Here is a 17,892-nt window from a genome sequence, read left to right as displayed (position 1 = left end):
TGCAACCCTGCCATGCACACCATTGTTGTTCAGTGTTCTCCTGATGGTGGACTCATAAACATTAATGTTAGCCAATGTGAGAGAGGCCTTCAGTTGCTTAGAAGTTACCTGGGGTCCTTTGTGACCTTGCCGACTATTACACGCCTTGCTCTTGGAGTGATCTTTGTTGGTCGACCACTCCTGGGGAGGGTAACAATGGTCTTGAATTTCTTCCATTTGTACACAATCTGTCTGACTGTGGATTGGTGGAGTCCAAACTCTTTAGAGATGGTTTTGTAACCTTTTCCAGCCTGATGAGCATCAACAACGCTTTTTCTGAGGTCCTCAGAAATCTCCTTTGTTCGTGCCATGATACACTTCCACAAACATGTGTTGTGAAGCTCAGACTTTGATAGATCCCTGTTCTTTAAATAAAACAGGGTGCCCACTCACACCTGATTGTCATCCCATTGATTGAAAACACCTAACTCGAATTTCACCTTCAAATTAACTGCTAATCCTAGAGGTCCACATACTTTTGTACTCACAGATATGTAATATTGGATCATTTTCTTCAGTAAATAAATGACCAAGTATCATATTTTTGCCTCATTTGTTTAACTGGGTTCTTTTTATCTACTTTTAGGACTTGTGTGAAAATCTGATGCTGTTTTAGGTCATATTTATGCAGAAATATAGACAATTCTAAAGCATTCACAAATTTTCAAGCACCACTTTAAGTAATGTTATCTGGCGTAAAGTAAAATTGTCTTCAATTTGAGTAAATTTTACTCAGGCAAATTTCCTGTGTGCTGTATACTGCTCTTTATAGCATCTCAGTGAAACATTGAAATATTTCATTTCATTCGGTATATTTGCTCTAAACTAAAGCATGTATATAGAAGGTTTGTAGGAGAAATTCTAGGATTAATCTACTATTTCTGCAGTCAAATTTCACTCATATTTGCCTAACATCCGTTAGCCAGAAGTCAACCTGTTGTACTGGGAAAAAGCTCAAGAGAAAACAAACCCAGCTCCAGGATAAGCATTATAAACCTACAACCACTGATATCACAGGGTTTTAATGCGGAAATGAAATCCGACCCCAGTCCACACCCACCTAACCATACAGACAAACTGAGTCAACTCCCAAGTCCACATCCCACACATCAACACACTCACACTGCCCCAGTGTTTCAGAAGGAGCTCCTCCATTGCCCTTTCTATCCGGCTGAAGCGCACTGTTCCTGCAGGTAGGTCACACTTTCACTCTTGAGCTCTAACTGCACTACAGGTTTGTGTTAACAACTTTAACACACTATTTTAATCCTGATATGAACTATAACACTGGCTAATAAAGCAATAACCTTGTAAACAACTGATGTTACCACACTCTTAAAACACATGTGTTGAAAATAACACAACTTGCGTTGTTTTTTAACACATCTCTATGTCCAGATTGGGACAACAGAACTTTTGTTCATTTTAACACATTATTTGTTATTTGTGCAATTTTGGTGTTAAACATTTCTGAAATATAACACAACTCTTGTTGAAATTAAACTTGCACAAAAGATGTGTTGATTTCCAACACATTCGTTTTAAGAGGGCACGAACCAACACTGTTTTGGTAGAAATGTAAACTCTATACATCAATTCTGTCTCGGTTTAACTCATTAGAAAGTGAAACAGGAAGTGTCACACATCTGTAAGACTTTTCATCTGTCCAGTGATCCGTTGTTTGTTTGTTTTTTATCTTTCTATAGCTCATAATTTCAGCCTGTTAGGCGACGGTCCTGTTCAGACTGTTCTGGACACAGTGAGTGTGCTCACTGGGAGTCCGGCCCAGAACACAGCCCCGCTCTCGGGAAGGGGGCTGAGTTTAAAGCCCACAGAACAGATGAGATGCAAAGGGCCGTGTAGGTCACGTGATGCCCCCCCCCCCCCTGTATTTCGTTGTGTTGGTGTTCGTGCGTTCCGGTTTGGCGCGTGACTGATAATAAAATCACAACGATAATCCGGTGCCGTGCGGCCGGAGCGCACATTTGCAAACCTGAAGCTGGTAACCGAGTCAGCTGGTAACCTTTCAGAGCTGAGCAGGAGAGAAGTTTAGTGCAGACTGCAATACACTGTAACATACAATCGTGCTGAAGTAACACACACACAGAGTACTGAATTAACACACCCAAAAATTACACTACTGAAATAACTCTTACAGCTCTAAAACACATACAGTACTGAATTAATACTTACAGCTCACAGTACTGAATTAATACTTACAGCCCTAAAACACATACAGTACTGAATTAATACTTACAGCTCTAAAAAATACCTACAGTACTGAATTAATACTTACAGCTCTAAAACACATACAGTACTGAATTAGTACTTACAGCTCTAAAAAAAAAAATACCTACAGTACTGAATAGCTCCAAAAAATATACAGTACTGAATTAATACTTACAGCTCTAAAACACATACAGTACTGAATTAATACTTACAGCTCTAAAAAATACCTACAGTACTGAATTAATACTTACAGCCCTAAAACACATACAGTACTGAATTAATACTTACAGCTCTAAAAAATACCTACAGTACTGAATTAATACTTACAGCTCTAAAACACATACAGTACTGAATTAATACTTACAGCTCTAAAACACATACAGTACTGAATTAATACTTACAGCTCTAAAAAATACCTACAGTACTGAATTAATACTTACAGCCCTAAAACACATACAGTACTGAATTAATACTTACAGCTCTAAAAAAAATACCTACAGTACTGAATTAATACTTGCAGCTCTAAAACACATACAGTACTGAATTAATACTTACAGCTCTAAAAAAATACCTACAGTACTGAATAGCTCCAAAAAATATACAGTACTGAATTAACTTACAGCTCTAAAACACAGACAGTACTGAATTAATACTTACAGCTCTAAAACACAGACAGTACTGAATTAATACTTACAGCTCTAAAAAAATACCTACAGTACTGAATTAATTTATAGCTCCAAAAAACATACAGTACTGAAATAACTTACAGCTCTAAAACACTGACAGTACTGAATTAACTTACAGCTCTAAAACACAGACAGTACTGAATTGACTTACAGCTCTAAAACACAGACAGTACTGAAATAACTCTTACAGCTCTAAAACACAGACAGTACTGAATTAACGTACAGCTCTAAAACACAGACAGTACTGAAATAACTCTTACAGCTCTAAAACACAGACAATATTGAATTAATACTTACAGCTCTAAAAAAACCTACAGTACTGAACTAATACTTACAGCTCTAAAACACTGACAGTACTGAATTAACTTACAGCTCTAAAACACAGACAGTACTGAATTAACTTACAGCTCTAAAACACAGACAGTACTGAAATAACTCTTACAGCTCTAAAACACAGACAGTACTGAATTAACGTACAGCTCTAAAACACAGACTGTACTGAAATAACTCTTACAGCTCTAAAACACAGACAGTACTGAATTAACGTACAGCTCTAAAACACAGACAGTACTGAAATAACTCTTACAGCTCTAAAACACAGACAGTACTGAATTAACGTACAGCTCTAAAACACAGACAGTACTGAAATAACTCTTACAGCTCTAAAACACAGACAATATTGAATTAATACTTACAGCTCTAAAAAAACCTACAGTACTGAACTAATACTTACAGCTCTAAAGCACAGACAGTACTGAATTAATACTTACAGCTCTAAAAAACCCTGCAGTACTGAATTAATACTTACAGCTCTAAAACACACAGTACCGAATTAATACTTACAGCTCTAAAACACAGACAGTACTGAATTAATACTTACAGCTCTAAAAAAAACCTACAGTACTGAATTAATACTTACAGCTCTAAAACACAGACAGTACTGAATTAATTTCTAGCTCTAAAAACATACAGTACTGAAATAACTCTTACAGCTCTAAAACACAGACAATACTGAATTAATACTTACAGCTCTAAAACACATACAGTACTGAATGAATACTTACAGCTCTAAAACACAGACAGTACTGAATTAATACAGCTCTAAAAACACCTACAGTACTGAATTAACTTACAGCTCTAAAACACAGACAGTACTGAATTAACTTATAGCTCTAAAAAAACATACAGTACTGAATTCACACTTATAGCTCTAAATAAGGGCGGCACGGTGGTGTAGTGGTTAGCGCTGTCGCCTCACAGCAAGAAGGTCCTGGGTTCGAGCCCCGGGGCCGGCGAGGGCCTTTCTGTGTGGAGTTTGCATGTCCTCCCCGTGTCCGTGTGGGTTTCCTCCGGGTGCTCCGGTTTCCCCCACAGTCCAAAGACATGCAGGTTAGGTTAACTGGTGACTCTAAATTGAGCGTAGGTGTGAATGTGAGTGTGAATGGTTGTCTGTGTCTATGTGTCAGCCCTGTGATGACCTGGCGACTTGTCCAGGGTGTACCCCGCCTTTCGCCCGTAGTCAGCTGGGATAGGCTCCAGCTTGCCTGCGACCCTGTAGAAGGATAAAGCGGCTAGAGATAATGAGATGAGATGAGATGAGCTCTAAATAAAACATACAGCTGCAATAACGCAAGCGATTACAGGTGATTACAGGTACAAACTTGTCCCAAGGATGTTCTGTGGCATTAAATGTACCTATAAACAGTCAAAAAACAATTATGGTTTGTAATCATTGACAAATCAGTGTGGCAGTTATATGTTTCTTATTTATTAAAGAATAACAAATTGTACTTTTTATCCATCTGTGCTACCAAGAAACTAGAAAGCTCACAATAATAAACACTCCCCTGTGTCAGAATGTTATAGCCGTACTGTTACAAAACTCTGACACTGGAGACGTCTTCCATAAATCTCCTTTCATTATTCTACTTATGATTATGTACATTTTTACTCTACGTTTATGTGGGCTGTGTTGCTATGAATGAGTTGTTACTATGGAAACAATAATGGATTGAACAAGCACGTTAATATAAACTTGTATTTACGCAGGTTTTTACAGCCGGAACTACTGTCAGAGCCGCTGTTAGAGAAAATGAATCGACACCAATCAGAATCGAGAATTCATTAGCATTGTGGTAAAATACAATATACAGTACTGTGCAAAAGTCTTGGGCGCATGTAAAGAAATGCTGTAGAGCAAACAAGGCTTAAAATAATGAAATGTTTCAACATTAAAAAATATATATATTTTAAACAGCAGTAAGCCGTAAGTAATAAATTAAACAAAGTCGATATTTGGTGTGAGATGACCCTTTGCTTTAAAAAAAAAAAATAGTAGTCTCAGGTACAATGAGTGCAGTTTTATGCGGAACTGAGCTGTAGGTTTTACTGAGCATCTTACAGAACCAGCCACAGTTCTTCTGGACACTTTGACTGTCACACTCGCGTCTTCATTTTGCACCAAAACCCAGCAGCCTTCATTATGTTTTCTTTTTTAATCTGAAAAGTGCCCTCTTATGGAATATGCTGCTCGGATACAAACTTTTTTTTCCTGTAACATATAATTTTGTGCTGGAAAACGAACGAACGTTTGGACTCTAAAATGTTTTTGTACCGACTCGATAATGTAGAAGTCATAAAATAGAAATCTATCACAAAGTTTGTATGAAAAAAATTTTTAGGGCCTAGGACTTTTTCACAGTACCGTATATTATTATATAGGTATGAGTGTTTTACTGGGAAATATGCCACTCGTGTTTTTCATACGAGCTACATCCAGGACATTGAGAACCAAAACCGTGACATAAATCTCTACATGTCAGTTGTGAAGAAATTGATTAATTGTTTTGATAAATTTGGGGACTTTTTGTTTGTGAATGTGTCTATAATAAAAAGAAAATCACACGTTTGCTTGAAAATATGAAGTTTATCTTCTCGTGTTGAAAAACTCGCGTCTTTTATACGAAACACATCGCGGATCTGAGTGACATATTTCCCGATATTTCACTCCGATGACATCACTTCCAGTGTTTTCCCGCTGACTAGAAGCACGTTGTCAAAATGGCGAACCGGTTCAAAGTTTAAATTCTTTTGATTAACTTGCATTTTTTTGTGTGTGTGTGGATGGGTCCGTATAATATAAAGAACATTACATGTTGGCTTGACAATATGAAGTTTATCTTCTTGTGTTGAAATATGTTCACCACCCAAAGATAAATTTCATATCTTTGTGCCACCGTGTAATATCCTCTCTCTCTCTCTCTCTATATATATATATATATATATATAAGATCTCATCTCATCTCATTATCTCTAGCCGCTTTATCCTTCTACAGGGTCGCGGGCAAGCTGGAGCCTATCCCAGCTGACTACGGGCGAAAGGCAGGGTACACCCTGGACAAGTCGCCAGGTCATCACAGGGCTGACACATAGACACAGACAACCATTCACACTCACATTCACACCTACGGTCAATTTAGAGTCACCAGTTAACCTAACCTGCATGTCTTTGGACTGTGGGGGAAACCGGAGCACCCGGAGGAAACCCACGCGGACACGGGGAGAACATGCAAACTCCGCACAGAAAGGCCCTCGCCGGCCCCGGGGCTCGAACCCAGGACCTTCTTGCTGTGAGGCGACAGCGCTAACCACTACACCACCGTGCCGCCCCATATATAAGATTAGATTAGATAAAACATTATTGATCCCTTTGGGAGGGTTCCCTCAGGGAAATTAAGATTCCAGTAGCATCATTACAGATAAACAAAGAAAAGAAATAGAGAAAAATGTCTCGATAAATGAAAATAAATTATTTACATATACGAATATAAAAGAATAAGATATGGGGAAGAGAGGAAGGGGAGGGGGGAAGGGGGGAGAAGTGGGGTTAGGGTAAGTGTGTGTGTGTGTGGGGGGGGGAGCAGGAAAGATATTGCACATTATATTGCACATTGTCCGGTATTGCTTATTAGGTTATGCTAGGCTACTGCTCCTTCCCGTCCTCTGTCCTCCTGTTACCCCTCCTCCCCCCCAGAGAGGAGTTGTACAGTCTGATGGCGTGAGGGACAAAGGAGTTTTTGAGTCTGTTTGTCCTGCACTTGGGAAGGAGCATTCTGTCACTGAACAGGCTCCTCTGGTTGCTGATGGTGTGCAGAGGGTGACTGGCGTCGGCCATGATGTTCAGTAGTTTGTCCATAGACCTCTTCTCTGCCACCGTCACCAGAGAGTCCAGCTTCATGCCGACCACAGAGCCGGCCCACCTGATCAGTTTGTCCAGCCTGGATGTGTCCTTCTTGGATGTGCTGCCCCTCCAGCACACCACGGTGTAAAACAGGACACTGGCGACCACAGACTGATAGAACATCTGCAGGAGCTTCCTGCAGATGTTAAAGGACCGCAGCCTCCTAAGGAAGTATGGCCTGCTCTGTCCCTTCCTGTATAATGCATATAATGCATAGTATATATTTAGCCTTTTTTGTGTGTGATGAACAATTTATATCGTCTCATACACAATAGATTTGTGTGTGTGTGTGTGTGTGTGTGTGTTGAAATGCTGCACCTGCCCAGTAACGCATACTCATACTGAACATCAGTCATTAACACTCCACTGATGTTAGCAGTGAAACAGTTCCCCAGGCAGATGGTGAGCCGTGTTTGGTGTGATACACTCTCAGAACGGTCAGTCACTCACTTTAGTCCTTTTTCAGCTTATACCCTGCTCATATAACTAACACCGTTGGAATGAATGATTCACATGGGTTGAATGATATGTGTGTGTGTGTGTGTGTGTGTGTGTGTGTCTGCACCTTCACGACGGCGGTGTTTAGGGAAAACCCTTTTGTTTTTCCATGTAAGGTGAAGCAGGAGGTAATTACAGGTGTGCTTGTGTGTATGTGCTCCTTAATGAGAGGAAAGCTGAGCCAGGCGGGTTCAGCGGTGTTATTCGTTATTTCCTGACATTATCACATGTCCAAAGGAGTGATTGGCAGAGAAAAAGTATACAAGGGATCTTATTTTTAATTTTCTTCTTCTCTTGCAGTTTGTTCATCTCTGTTGTTCCCGCTTGAACTTGTAACATCATGGCAGCGGTAAGTTTCAGTTATTCATATTGTATTCAAAAATACGTTTGTTTGTTTTTTCCACGTCCAGTCAGCTGAACAGGTAAGCTGACGAAAACGGTGTTACGGTGTGTGTTCAAGTTGAACACGTGCAATATTGTTGTCATGGATGGTCATGCGAGGCGTTTCGTACAGATTTGTTTATCTTTTTGCTTGAATGTTCATCTTGTACAGACCTGACTATCTTTTTTTTATGTTATTTTATTTTTTTTATGAGTACACTGACTGGATTGCTTGCTTCAATTTCACTGTACTGTACGGTGCAGCGGTGGTGTAGTGGTTAGCACTGTCGCCTCACAGCAAGAAGGTCCGGGTTCGAGCCCAGTGGCTGACGAGGGCCTTTCTGTGTGGAGTTTGCATGTTCTCCCCGTGTCCGCGTGGGTTTCCTCCAGGTGTTCCGGTTTCCCCCACAGTCCAAAGACATGCAGGTTAGGTTAACTGGTGACTCTAAATTGACCGTAGGTGTGAATGTGAGTGTGAATGGTTGTCTGTGTCTATGTGTCAGCCCTGTGATGACCTGGCGACTTGTCCAGGGTGTACCCCGCCTCTCACCCATAGTCAGCTGGGATAGGCTCCAGCTTGCCTGCGACTCTGTAGGACAGGATAAGTGGCTACAGATAATGGATGGATGGATGGATGGATGGATGGACGGTGCAGTGACAATACAGGAATCTTGAAATCACCTCAAGATCTTGAATCTTGAGGTAATTTAGGCATAACGGAGTGATATCACTGGATATTGTATTGTACTGTATTTTTTTTTAAAGTATTTAACACTGCTAAAGTGTTATTCCTCACCCAGAGCAGTTCTATCTCACTCATGAAATTCGTGTCTGGTTCAGAATTAGAGCATTTTCTGATTTTCATTCTCAGTCAAATTTGTCAAAAATAAAACAATAGAATAAAATAAAACAATGGCTAATGCGGACTTGTGTGACACCAGTGGAATTGAATAAATAAATACAGCAAAAACGTACCAGATATACGCACAAAATGTACAGAATCCAAAGGAACACTTTCTCATTGTATGTGGCAGTGTAGGGGAATTAAAAAATTCTGGGAAGAAGTACGGTAAGAGCGGTCATTGAAAAAAAATATGCCTAAGCATATTTTATTGGATCCCAAACTTTTCCTGTTGGGTTTACATCCAGGAGAACGTACTTATAGTAAAAACGAGCAAGCATTTATAGACTTCAGCTTGATTAATGCGAAAAAAAAAAAAAAGTATTGCGCCGTTATGGAAATTAACTCACAGGCCAAGTACCGAACAATGGATAAAACAAATATTGTCAACTTTAACATTAGAAAGGATAACTTACATATTAAAGGGGAAACAGCAGACATTTGAGGGCATATGGACACCCTTGAATTAATTATGTTAAGGATTTAGATTTAACAGATGAAGAAGAGAATGACTGATTTTGTGTGTGTGTGTGTGTGTGTGTGTGTGTGTGTGTGTGTGTGTGTGTGTACAGTAACACTGCAGTTCTGAGCTTATAAAATTTTTATTTTCTTCTAAATGTTTGTTTACTGTAAATTTATCTCATTTGATATAGATTGCCATGTGTTAGAATAAGGAGCATTTTATCGTCATTGTTGTTGTTTGTTGCAATGCAGTTTCTTTATACTATACTTTATATGATATGAAGCTCTGCAGCTGTATTATACATGAAAATTTCAATTAAAAAATGGTGGGGGAAAAAAGACAAAAAGATGGTTCTTTTTCTGCTGTCCTCTGAAGGTCATCCAGATTTTGCTGTCAGGCCGACATTCCTAAGTTAAATATTACCAGCCAGTCACTAATTTGATCATGTGACACGACCAACACTTTTACCCAATGTTACACAGATTAATAATACAACCCCGGTTCCAAAAAAGTTGGGACAAAGTACAAATTGTAAATAAAAACGGAATGCAATAATTTACAAATCTCAAAAACTGATATTGTATTCATAATAGAACATAGACAACATATCAAATGTCGAAAGTGAGACATTTTGAAATTTCATGGCAAATATTGGCTCATTTGAAATTTCATGACAGCAACACATCTCAAAAAAGTTGGGACAGGGGCAATAAGAGGCTGGAAAAGTTAAAGGTACAAAAAAGGAACAGCTGGAGGACCAAATTGCAACTCATTAGGTCAATTGGCAATAGGTCATTAACATGACTGGGTATAAAAAGAGCATCTTGGAGTGGCAGCGGCTCTCAGAAGTAAAGATGGGAAGAGGATCACCAATTCCCCTAATTCTGCACCGACAAATAGTGGAGCAATATCAGAAAGGAGTTCGACAGTGTAAAATTGCAAAAAGTTTGAACATATCATCATCTACAGTGCATAATATCATCAAAAGATTCAGAGAATCTGGAAGAATCTCTGTGCGTAAGGGTCAAGGCCGGAAAACCATACTGGGTGCCCGTGATCTTCGGGCCCTTAGACGGCACTGCATCACATACAGGCATGCTTCTGTATTGGAAATCACAAAATGGGCTCAGGAATATGACGATGATGATGCCCTTCATTGTCACTAGTCACATGTACCAGTGAAATTAGCCGTCAACCTGTCCGTACATATACAACATACAATTGACATAGGGTAGACAGGACAGGAAGACAGGGATGAAGATAAAAAGGAAACACAACATGAGGAGAGATAAGGAAAAAAAAAAACACCCCCCACTATGCTCCTGTCAGGAGTACAGTGTGGGAACATTCAAAAAACCTTTGCACATAAGCACACAACAACACAAGTACACTTTAAACACAGGACTTGAGGGGGGGAATCAGGGGTAGGGGGAAGGGGGGAGGGGAGGAGGTAATCCAGCGCAAGCAAGCAGCCGTCTGCTCCTGCAGCCATGAAGGCGCTGATCACGCACCCGCTTGTCACACTGGGGGTAAAAATGGCGACCGCAGAAAGTTAGAGAGGAATGTGAGGAATGCGAAAGCGTCTCCTAGCAGTGACCTTCAGGGGGAAATGTTGCCTCAGCAACGGCCTGAACCGAGGCCGGTGCTGTCTCAGGGAGCTGAATGTCAATAAGATATAAATTGCTTGGTCTTTCCAGACGCAGTCTTTGCACGTCCACACCGCTCGTCCATATCTGTCCATTCCGTCCATTCTATTCAAATTCAAATTGATCTCCGAAAAACGTATTCCTTGCAAAGCTGAAAGCTGATCCGAGATAACAACCATTTTGTGGTTAAAGTTCTGAATGTCCACTGTCCGAGTGCCAACAGCATTGCCCACCACTCCAATCATATCGGGCAGCTTTGTGGGGCTTTGAACAGCTGTCACTGTTGTCTGATTTCCTCGATATACCAGGGCAATGCCTAATCCAATCAGCAAAAGTCCTGTAATCATGGTTCCGAACAGGTAGATATCTTCAATGTCCTCCACAGAAAGAATCGCCAGGTACACGACCCGCCACCACTCCCACGTGTCCATCGTGTAACCAGCCGCAAACGTTCTGGCAGGACAGACGGGTTCCCCTGAACCCAGGCTTCTCGTCGAGAAAACTGTATCAATTTTGTTAGGAGACCAGTTTATCAATTCCATGCTTTTTTTAGTTTAGAAAGTAATGCAGGGAGAGTCTCTTCAAAAAGTACAGCAGACGAGACAAGACACAGAAGCACAAGCAGGGAAAAAAGGAGGGAGAAGGAGAGCAGAAAATGCGACCGCCTTCCATAGAAGCATGGAGAGGTAATGTTCTCTGGAATAATTCCAGAGAACATTATCTGTGAACACAATTCACCGTGTCATCCGCCGTTGCCAGCTAAAACTCTATAGTTCAAAGAAGAAGTCGTATCTAACACGGGCGCAGATAGAGGGTGGGACGGGTGGGATTCGTCCCACCCAGATTTAAATTCACCTCGTTCGTTCCCCCCCACTTATAGGGAGGAAAAAACGTCCATGCTGTCTTTCTTTGCATAAGGCAAACCTCACAGAAAAATCAAAAGACTAATTACCATTCGGTTTATTGAGGTGCACAGCAGTACATACATAGTTGCAACAACTCACATAAAACAAAACAAAGACTGATATTCGGTTGGTTGAGCTTCGCAGACTGCACAGATTGCAAGCTCGAGCTTGGTTGCTATGGTTACCCACAACAAGTTTGACAGGCATATTGGGGACAGCTCCTAGTTCAGGACCCCAACACGGCATGATGAAGGGTGCCAAACCGAAAAGGCAGAAAACGATTGCATCGTTTTTTCAAAAAACAACGACTGTAAGTAAACTGTGCCTTACTTTATCATATCACCTTGCAATTTTTTGATAGTCTGCTCAAAGTAATGTCGTAGTGAAAGTAAAATCGTACGGAGTAGAGATGCCTTTCTGGTAGCCTCCTTCTTTCGGTGGTAGCCTGTACATACAGTGCTCAGAAGGCAGTTTTAATGTTTAATCTGGCGTTCCCTGCCATAATTTCAGCGAGCATATTGTTTCATAAGGAAACTTTGCGAAGAGTTGTTAACTGACTGCCGCTCACGCATAGGCTATGTTGTTTATGTGTTTGTAAGGCACATCAAGTAAGAAGTGACTTTTAATTACATTTTGTGTTTTTTTTTTACACCCTGCTCTTTCTGTTTTCTTAAAGAATCAGTGCTGAAAGTCAGTTAATGTTTAAATAAAACAGTTTTTGCATACGGCATATGGCATGCTTGGGGAGTGACTGGAATCGGTATCAGAATCAATAAGCTTTATTTCTTTCAATGATGGGTAATTAAGTTTGACAGTCCAAGTCTCAATACATAGGATACACAGACCTAGATGCTATAGATAAATACAAAGGGTAGACAAAACAGTCAGCAGTCATCCAGAACACACACACACATATTCAACCCACATGACATCCTGTCGTATCAGTGGTAAATAGCACATGAGAGCACCAGACTTCACAGGTGTGCTCTATTCCTACTCTTTATTTATTAGTAGGCCTAAGCTAACGGTTGCAGGGATGAAGGAGTGATGGTTTTTTTGTCTTAGCTGAGTAATGTCGCCGCCCTGAGGGCATCAGAGTATATTCCTCGCACAACACATGTTGGGGGTGGGGTTGGGGTTGGTTTGCTGGCAGCTTTGTCCCCCCAGTTCAAAAAACGTATCTGCGCCCCAGTATCTAAACATGATCCAGAAGCGCAGACGTCTTCTCTGGGCCAAGGCTCATTTAAAATGGACTGTGGCAAAGTGGAAAACTGTTCTGTGGTCAGATGAATCAAAATTTGAAGTTCTTTATGGAAATCAGGGACGCCATGTCATTCGGACTAAAGAGGAGAAGGGCGACCCAAGTTGTTATCAGCGCTCAGTTCAGAAGCCTGCATCTTTGATGGTAAGGGGTTGCATTAGTGCGTGTGGCATGGGCAGCTTACACATCTGGAAAGACACCATCAATGCTGAAAGGTATATCCAGGTTCTAGAGCAGCATATGCTCCCATCCAGACGACGTCTCTTTCAGGGAAGACCTTGCATTTTCCAACATGACAATGCCAAACCACATACTGCATCAATTACAACATCATGGCTGCGTAGAAGAAGGGTCCGGGTACTGAACTGGCCAGCCTGCAGTCCAGATCTTTCACCCATAGAAAACATTTGGCGCATCATAAAATGGAAGATACGACACAAAAGACCTAAGACAGTTGAGCAACTAGAATCCTACATTAGACAAGAATGGGTTAACATTCCTATCCCTAAACTTGAGCAACTTGTCTCCTCAGTCCCCAGACGTTTACAGACTGTTGTAAAGAGAAAAGGGGATGTCTCACAGTGCTAAACATGGCCTTGTCCCAACTTTTTTGAGATGTGTTGTCATGAAATTTAAAATCACCTAATTTTTCTCTTTAAATGATACATTTTCTCAGTTTAAACATTTGATATGTCATCTATGTTCTATTCTGAATAAAATATGGAATTTTGAAACTTCCACATCATTGCATTCCGTTTTTATTTACAATTTGTACTTTGTCCCAACTTTTTTGGAATCAGGGTTGTAAGCTTGGTTAGATGTTTAGTACAAGATACCCACTACTATACTATATGTAAATATGAACATTTGAAATATAATGTTATTGCAGTACTGTGAATGCAGTTAGAGAGAAATTTGGCCTTATTAATGTCGCAGAACTATTACACAATATAAGAAACCATATTTTTTTTTATGCTAATCAGTACACCAGGCTGAAGAAGTCAGGTAAACAGATTATAACGAACGTGTCAGCATTCAAATGAGTCAGAGAGTTAATTTACATTTCGTAACCCAAATGGATCAGAAGTGAGCATTACGGTACATCCTGATTAGATCCTTCAGGTGATACAGATAGGTCTATACACATAATCAGGATACGGTGTGTTTCCAAGTTGAACACGTGCAATATTGTTGTCATGGATTGTCATGCAAGGCATTTCTTTCTTTCTTTCTTTCTTTCTTTCTTTCTTTCTTGTACACAGAGACAATGCAATTACTCACTCATTCACATTTAGAGGCTTCTAGGGAAACCTATTTTTAACCTCGGAGCCATTTGTTCGCATGAAACGTGTGTTTTACTTTCACTTGTGTGGATGAGGCAGTGTATTACAGACCAGGTATCAGGATACATGGCAGCAAATCTTCCTAATGAAGCCCTGATGCAGTGCAGGGGTGTACAGTATGTATAGTACATTTATTATGCTTTGCTTGTTTAGGATAAATATTTAATTGTAATCTATAAAAAGTAATCCAATGTGATGTTATTTTGTGGGCGGCACGGCGGTGTAGTGGTTAGCGCTGTCGCCTCACAGCAAGAAGGTCCGGGTTCGAGCCCCGTGGCCGGCGAGGGCCTTTTTGTGCGGAGTTTGCATGTTCTCCCCGTGTCCGCGTGGGTTTCCTCCGGGTGCTCCGGTTTCCCCCAAAGACATGCAGGTTAGGTTAACTGGTGACTCTAAATTGACCGTAGGTGTGAATGTGAGTGTGAATGGTTGTCTGTGTCTATGTGTCAGCCCCGTGATGACCTGGCGACTTGTCCAGGGTGTACCCCGCCTTTCCCCTGTAGTCAGCTGGGATAGGCTCCAGCTTGCCTGCGACCCTGTAGAACAGGCTAAAGTGGCTACAGATGATATGTTATTTTGTTAGTGAAAGGGTAAAGTCAAATAAGATTTTGTTAAAGAGTCTTTGCTGAAAATATCACAAACTGACCAGTTTAGAAAAAAATGTAAATCAGCGAGTTGTTTGCAAGCCAGAAGAGTCGAGTCATATTGGTGAGCTGAGTCGAACGATCTGACTCGATGAAATCTTCTATTCCTCTCTATGTTTCCCAGTTTGGAGGAGGCTGCTTGCGTAGGTGGCGTTTTTGGCAGCGAGATAAAACATGTGATGATTTGGGCACGAAGTTTAGACAATACCAGCTCAGAGGCTTCCATGGCTGTTTATTCAGCTTCAGTGGAAATGAAAGAAACAAACCTGACACACTAAATTTGTCTTGTTTTCTTTTTTTAAATATATCCCTTTATTTCTTGTCCTGTCTTTCATTCCTATAGCCTGTAAAATAGGGGAGGGGCTAAATGGTGGCTACTTTGAAGAATATAAACTATTAAACTTTTTAAACACTTTTTGTTTATCACATAATTCCATATATGTTCCATATGTTGTTTCATAGTTGTGATGTCTTCAGTATTGTTCTACAAAGTAGAAAATGGTCAAAAATACAGAAAAATCTATGAATGAGTAGGGGCGTACAAACTTTTTGATTGGTACTGTATAAATCACTTAAGGATTTATTTTGCACGTTAAAAATCTATGTCTTCCCTTTGTTCATTACACATATCTTGTATTCACTGTTTGTGCATGATTATTCAATCCACATTCACTGGATATGAGCAATCGTGCACTCTGATTGGCTACTCTACTACTAGGATATCAGCTCATATACCGTGAGTAGAGAAAAACAAAATGGCGGAGCGTGTTGCTGAACCAACTGAGGACGAAATAAAAACTACCCGAAATAAAAAGCAACGAAATATGGAATAAAGGTATTTGATGGTAAGAACGTACCTTTTTTTTTATTTTTCAAGAATTATTTTTATTATTGCATTTTTCACAAATTGCTCCTGTCATTTCACCGGTTGATGACCTGGCGACTTGTCCAGGGTGTACCCCGCCTTTCGCCCGTAGTCAGCTGGGATAGGCTCCAGCTTGCCTGCGACCCTGTAGAAGGATAAAGCGGCTAGAGATAATGAGATGAGATGAGATGAGATGAGATGAGATTTCACCGGTTTGTTTACGTTCTTCATCTTTATGTATTAAAACTTGTTGAATTTTTTTAGACTGGTTCAAAAGCTCAAAGAAGTTTGGAAATGACAGAACTGAAATGTCCAAGGAAGAATTAAATAAATGTCTAAAGCGATTCTATACCTCGGCACGACAGCAAGACGGCACTTTCTACAGGAAAAAAAAACAAAACAAAACACTAAAGTCAATCCGTGCAGTCATCGATAGGTTTAGAAGAAGTCTGCCTAATAACAAAACCTTTACAGTAATTGCCGACCCTGTATTTTCAGAAGCAAATGTAAAAAATAAAAATAAAAATGCTCCGTTTCTCAAAATCCAGTGACTGTGGATAGAATGAAACGGTTATTTCACTCGATCTCATCATACATGGCTTATAGCCGACTCAGTACGATGTGCCTCGTCGGCTATCAGCTCATGTACGACTCGATTTCATGGAATAACTGTTAAATATCTTTGTCTATTGTCTTTTTTTGGTTATATTTTATAGCCTTTGTGTTTGGTATTATAATAATAATAATAAGGAGAAAATTAATGCCTCCAGATGAGAGTATTTCTTCAAGTTGTAAATACAGTATTGTGATAAAAGATAAGGTATGTATGGTGTACGAGAGTGTGATACGGTTGCAGTAACCATTTTTATGTGTTTTAGATCGGAAACCGTGGTACAATCTCACCGGCATCGGATTTCGATGCTGAAATCGATGTAGAGAAGCTGAGAGCGGCCATGAAGGGAACAGGTGAGGAGACTGGATCAGGAGGGAAAATAAGAACAGATTGTTGTTGTTTTTTTAATGTAACATCACTTATATCATTCTTTATGAAACAAGTCCGTTTAATTCGGAAAATTTTCACCGCAGCTAAGTTTAATACCACGGTGCTGTTTCTTCATGCTTAATTCTGATTGGTCAGAAGGTGTTGATTCATTTTCTATAACAGCATCTGTGACAGTGGTTCTGGCTCTAAGGTGAATATTAGTATAAATACGGAGGTGATTATAGGAAATCGCCCACGCTGATTGGTCGAGAAATTCAGACTATTTCACGAAAATCACCTCGAGCGACTCGTCAAAATGGCGGTCGATCACTGTGTCACCGTAAGTGAGGAAGAATTACAAATGATGAAAGAAAACGCTGTTCCTAAAAGCACTAAAGATGCTATGAAGTTTGGTCTAAAACTATTCCAAGGTAAGGTGGGATTATGATTTATTTTATCGATTTCAAAACAAAGTATTTTACCGGTATGTGAGTCGGCATAGATAAGTGGCACAGATCTGCGCCGCGCCGTTATTACATTTGCATGCCGCTTTTGAAGTTTGAAATATTTTTTTAATATGCGTTTTTTTTTAAATAATCACCTGTGTATTTATACTAAAACAATTATCCACCTCAGGCTGAGTGAATATCGGTGAATAATAACCTCGACTTCGTCTCGGATATTATTCACCGATATTCACTTCACCTTCAGTGAATAATTGTGAATTAATGCACTCCTTCTAAAGCATTTCTATAATATCAACTTACACAAGCACTTATAGAGCAAATGCTCCATATAAACAAATTTAAAAT

At 40.0% G+C, this 17,892-nt stretch overlaps 1 protein-coding gene across 1 annotated transcript in view; it reads left to right on the top strand.

Moving 5' to 3' along the window:
• Positions 1 to 1,123: 1,123 nt before the first annotated feature.
• Positions 1,124 to 17,892, top strand: part of anxa4 (annexin A4) — a 44,059-nt gene continuing 27,290 nt past the window's right edge. The window contains exons 1-3 of the mRNA XM_060909411.1: positions 1,124 to 1,232; positions 7,993 to 8,041; positions 16,977 to 17,064. Coding sequence (XP_060765394.1) covers positions 8,033 to 8,041; positions 16,977 to 17,064 — 97 coding nt within the window. The 5' untranslated portion in view covers positions 1,124 to 1,232; positions 7,993 to 8,032. The remainder of the gene's footprint in view (positions 1,233 to 7,992; positions 8,042 to 16,976; positions 17,065 to 17,892) is intronic.

Source organism: Neoarius graeffei, chromosome 25, assembly GCF_027579695.1.
Source record: "Neoarius graeffei isolate fNeoGra1 chromosome 25, fNeoGra1.pri, whole genome shotgun sequence".
Taxonomy (NCBI): Eukaryota; Metazoa; Chordata; class Actinopteri; order Siluriformes; family Ariidae; genus Neoarius; species Neoarius graeffei.
Note: the sequence above shows the minus strand (reverse complement) of the source record. Positions and strands in the feature narration are given on the sequence as shown.